Here is a 4,311-nt window from a genome sequence, read left to right on the forward strand (position 1 = left end):
TCTGCATTGCCCACCCCAGCACCTGCTGTGGTTTCGACATCACCTCTGGTGAGCTGGTGGTGAGAGGGCCGAGAGTAGGGTGAACACGGGTCGTATTCCCGAAGAGGGAAGGGCTGGCAGGCATTTTATGGCTCGCCTGGTGCCCGGGACTTTGCTGGGCACTGCAGCACCAGTGTCCTCGCCCCCACTTCTACCCTTATAAATGAGAGACTCCAAGAAGTAACCACTCGTGGCCCGAAAGCCAGTGGGAGCGGCGAGGGGGCGGCCAGGGGAACGGGCTTCGCCCCGCCCCCCCCTCCCCGTAGTGGGGGGTCCTCTGCCTGAAGATAGCGGGCTTGGGCGCCCGCCCTGCGGACGCGGTACCCAGGCGGTGGCCGAAGCGACGGGCGCGGCGCCTCGCATCTTGCGGGGGCGGAGCGGCCGCGAGCGCGCCAGGGGCGGGTTCCTCGGAGCAGGCTCCGCCCCCCCAGGAGCGCGGGTTTAAAAAGAGGGAAGGCTGGGGCCCCGGCCGTAGTGGCTGCGAAGCGCGCCGGGGCGGAGGCTCGGCGAGGGCACAGCCATGACCCTGCGGGCGGGGGGCGCTCGGCTGCTAGGCGGCCTCCTGCTCTTCGCTCTGCTCGCTGCGGGCGCCGCGCCGCTCAGCTGGGATTCTCCGGAGCCCCGCAGCAGGGCCAGTAAGATCCGAGTGCACCCGCGGGGCAACCTCTGGGCCACCGGTAAGTCTTCGGGACCCGCGCAAGCGCCCTTCTCCGTGCTCTGATCCCATTTCCCTTCTCAGGCCGTTCCTCAGCCACGGACTCTGGTGTCTGCGCGGATGAGGACCCTGGAACCCGTCTAATTTAATAGATGGAAAACTTGAGACCCAGACAGTTCAGTGACTTGGCTGAGATCGCTCAGCCAGTTAAAGCAGAACTGGGGCTGGATCCTAGATCTGCCTGCCAGCCGGTGCCCCTGGCCTTAGGCAAGAGTCTGCTGAATCCTCTTGTGTCCTCTGGTGTGTCTTCTCTGCCCCTGCACCTGGCAGACACTTCTTCCTTCTCCACTTTCCTCCTTGCCCTCGCCCGGCCCCTGGAAAGCAGGCAGCACAGCTGGCAGAGTTTCCCTCCTTCCAGCTGTGCCATCCTCTCCTGTTCGGGAAAAGCGGAGGTTGGCTTTGCTACCAACCCCGGGGTGCTTGTGGCTCCTTGGTGAGGAGGAGAGGGAGGAGGAAGGTTACCCGTGGGTCTTCCTGCCATGAGACTGAAAGTTGGGAGAGGTGGGGAACTTTCCCACTGAGATGGGATCCTCTCTCCCCACCTTCCTTGTGCCTTGGCACCTCCTTTCTAGGTCACTTCATGGGCAAGAAGAGTCTGGAAACCCCCAGCCCATTCCTCTTGGGAACAGCTCCCCACATCTCCCTGAGGGACCAGAGACGGCAGCTGAGTCACGATCTGCCCAGGATCCTCCTGCTAAAGAAAGTTCTGGGCGTGAGCCTTAGCAGCCCAGCACCTCACCCCCAGGTGAGCCAGGCTCCCACCTCAGGACCAGGAGAGACCCAGCTGCTCCTGGTTCCAGCATGGGGCTTAGGGTGTGACTTCTCCCCAAGGTATGATGGGCCCCAGAAAGCCAGGGATTCCAGGCTCTCCCCATGATCCAGAGTTCAAAGGGAGAAGACTTTGAAGAAAGGAAGCTGACCTTCCCAGTAGGGAAGAAGTTCCCCCTCACCGAGTCCTCAGTCTAAAGTCACAGCCTAGGATTAGCCAACCTCTTGCAGCAGGACGTGCCCCCCACCCCCAGGCCTGCCCCACCCCAGCTGCCCACATTTGCCGTGCCTCGGGGATACTTACGGCTACAGTTGGGACCCTGAGGCCCAGAGAGGAGGAGAGTCAGCATCCAAGACGGAGTCCAGACCTTGTTCGCCTTGACCAGTGCTCTTCCCAGTCACTCGTCTGCCTCAGTGACCCTCAGTGCAGGGTTTCTCAACCTCAGGACTCTTGACATCCTGGGCTGCGTAATTCTTTGTTGTGGGGGCTGTCCTGTGCATTGTAGGAAGTTTGTAGTATCCCTTGTCTCTATCCACTGGAGCATCCTCCCCCTGCCCAGTTGTGGCAACAGAAAAACATGCCTCCAGACATTGCCGGAGGCCTTCTTGTGAGGGGATCGGGGGAGGGAGCCAGATTACCTTTGGTCATAAACCACTGACCTATGAGATCCAAGGCCCCAAAGTAGAGCCAAGCCAGCTTTGGTCTCTGGCCTGGTAGAAGGGCAGCTCTTCATTCCCTGCTCCTGAGGCGGCCCCCACCCCACACAACCTTCCCGGTACTCTGTTACTGTGGGCAGAAGGCAGTGTAATGTGGTAGAATGTGGGTTCTGGGGCCAGCGTGCTAGGCTCCTAACCTAACTAGTAGCTGTGTGACCTTAAAAATGTCACTTAACCCCTCTAAGCCTCATCTCCCTCATTTATAAAATGGGATTGATAGCGCCCATCTCATATTAAACAAGACCGTTTGTGTCCCATGCTCAGCATGACGCCTGGCACATAGAAAGCACTTCGTAAACAGGAGCTATCAGCAGCACCTGTTACAGACTCACCTTCATACCTCCACTGTGCCCAGCATATAGTGCACACTTTTTGAAGGAAGGGAGGGGGCATTCCCTAGAGAAGGTCTAACTCCAGCCCCAGTCAGCATGCCTGGTCCTCCTCATGCACAGAATTGCCAGCCCCTGGGGACCTCAGATGTAAGGGCCAGGAGCTTGGGCTGGCTGAGTCTGGATGGAGATGATGTCACCTCTGGCTGGGGCTGCTGGTCTTGAAGGCCTAAAGCATGCAGACCAACTAGCAAGTCTCAGAGGAAGCAGTACCTAGCACTAGAGGATGGGGCTTCAGAAGTGAGGTCTGGGGCAGAGCTGAGGGCGGGGGAGGGAAAACGTTGACACTGGCCCAGGGCCAGGCACGCACATGGACTTCACTTCTGTGATCTCCTTGACTGTCATGATCACTCTGAGGTTGGGCTGTCACCCTGGGAAAACCACCACCCCGACCCCTCCCACCTCTTCTTCTGGGAGAAAGGTGCTAGGGGGAGGCTGCCTAGGCTAAGAGCCTGCCCCTGCCTGCCTCTGTGGACGCCTAGCACTTAGGAATGGCAGGATGCCCCTGTCATTTCCCCCCTCGACCCAGGTCAGTTCTTCTGTGTGTTCCCCTTCGGTACAGGAGGCTGCTGGTGCAAGTGGTGCAGAAGTGACACCATTAATGAGGAAGATACAACGTCGTGGCTTGGACCGTGCCCTCCCAGGGGAGGAGCTGAACGGGACCCTGGCAGTGGCCCCATCTGGACGTAAAACCTGGCCTCAAATCTCTGTGACTCCATTAGTGTGATTTCTGGTTGTGTCGCCAGGAATATTGCCAATGCAGACACAAATTATGTCCCTGCTGTATTTCTTGCTTCCCTGTTGAAGTTGTGAATAAAACCCAGCTCTTTATGAAGCATGTCTGATCCTCTCCTTCCAGCTATGTTTGAGGGCATGGGAGGGAAAGGGGGGCCGAAAGACTGGAGGACAGGATGCTCAGTAAGATGGAGCTGGCTCCAAAAAGCCAAGAAAACTTCACGACACCAGCCTCCTGAGGACTTCGAAGTCAGTCGCTCATTCAGCAAGCAGGTACTCAGGGCCTGTTATAGATGCCTGGTCCTGTGCCAGGCGCTGGGTTCTTACTCACCTCTGCCACCTGCTGGCACAGGCAAGTCTCATGTTTCCTCTCCCGTAGAAGGGAGCTGCCTACACTGCAAGATGGGGTTTTGCTCACCGCATTTCATTTCATTCCCACGCCAAGCTTCGAGGGGAGTGCTCAGAGCATGCAAGAGAGTGAGCCGAGCTAGGATCCAGCCCTCGCTGTCTGCTTACTCTCTTCTCTGGCCTTTGGTAGAGTTGCCAGAGGTACCAAATAAAAATAGAGGACACCCAGTTAAATTCTGATTTCATTTAAATAATCAATAGTTTTTTCGTATGAGATGTCCTAAAGACTGCATGGACATACTTATAAGAAAAAAAAACTTGTTTATCTAAAATTCGAATTTAACCGGGCATCCTGTATTTTCTCTGGCCTTGACCCTTTGCTCTGCAAATATCCTGTCGTAAAACGGGCGGGTATTAGGTCCCTGAGGCCCCGCCCGGAACTGACATCCTGGGAACCCCGGATTTTACGTCATTTTCCCCGGAGCTTTTGCCGGGAGAACCCCGGACCCAGCCGGTCAAGGGCACCGCGCGCTGGTGCCGGCGGTCGGACACCTCTCGGCCCCGCCCCGCTGGCGTGAGCCACGCCCCCAGCCCGAGCCG

At 57.9% G+C, this 4,311-nt stretch overlaps 1 protein-coding gene across 1 annotated transcript; it reads left to right on the forward strand.

Moving 5' to 3' along the window:
- Positions 1–504: 504 nt before the first annotated feature.
- On the forward strand, positions 505–3,466 carry NMB (neuromedin B). The gene is made up of 3 exons (XM_040493584.1): positions 505–716; positions 1,327–1,499; positions 3,191–3,466. Exons 1-3 carry the CDS (start codon positions 560–562, stop codon positions 3,353–3,355), a joined length of 495 nt encoding a protein of 164 aa, XP_040349518.1. The 5' UTR covers positions 505–559; the 3' UTR covers positions 3,356–3,466.
- The last annotated feature ends 845 nt before the right edge of the window (positions 3,467–4,311 follow it).

The sequence above is a fragment of the Herpailurus yagouaroundi genome, unplaced genomic scaffold (genome assembly GCF_014898765.1).
Source record: "Herpailurus yagouaroundi ecotype Mexico unplaced genomic scaffold, PumYag 185, whole genome shotgun sequence".
Taxonomy (NCBI): domain Eukaryota; kingdom Metazoa; phylum Chordata; class Mammalia; order Carnivora; family Felidae; genus Herpailurus; species Herpailurus yagouaroundi.

Bases quoted from the DNA above. Each gene is read 5' to 3' on its own strand.
- NMB (XM_040493584.1), top strand. From the start codon at position 560: ATGACCCTGCGGGCGGGGGGCGCTCGGCTGCTAGGCGGCCTCCTGCTC. The intron at 717-1,326 runs GTAAGTCTTCGG...CCTCCTTTCTAG, and splicing joins GGGCAACCTCTGGGCCACCG to GTCACTTCATGGGCAAGAAG. The intron at 1,500-3,190 runs GTGAGCCAGGCT...CCTTCGGTACAG, and splicing joins GCCCAGCACCTCACCCCCAG to GAGGCTGCTGGTGCAAGTGG.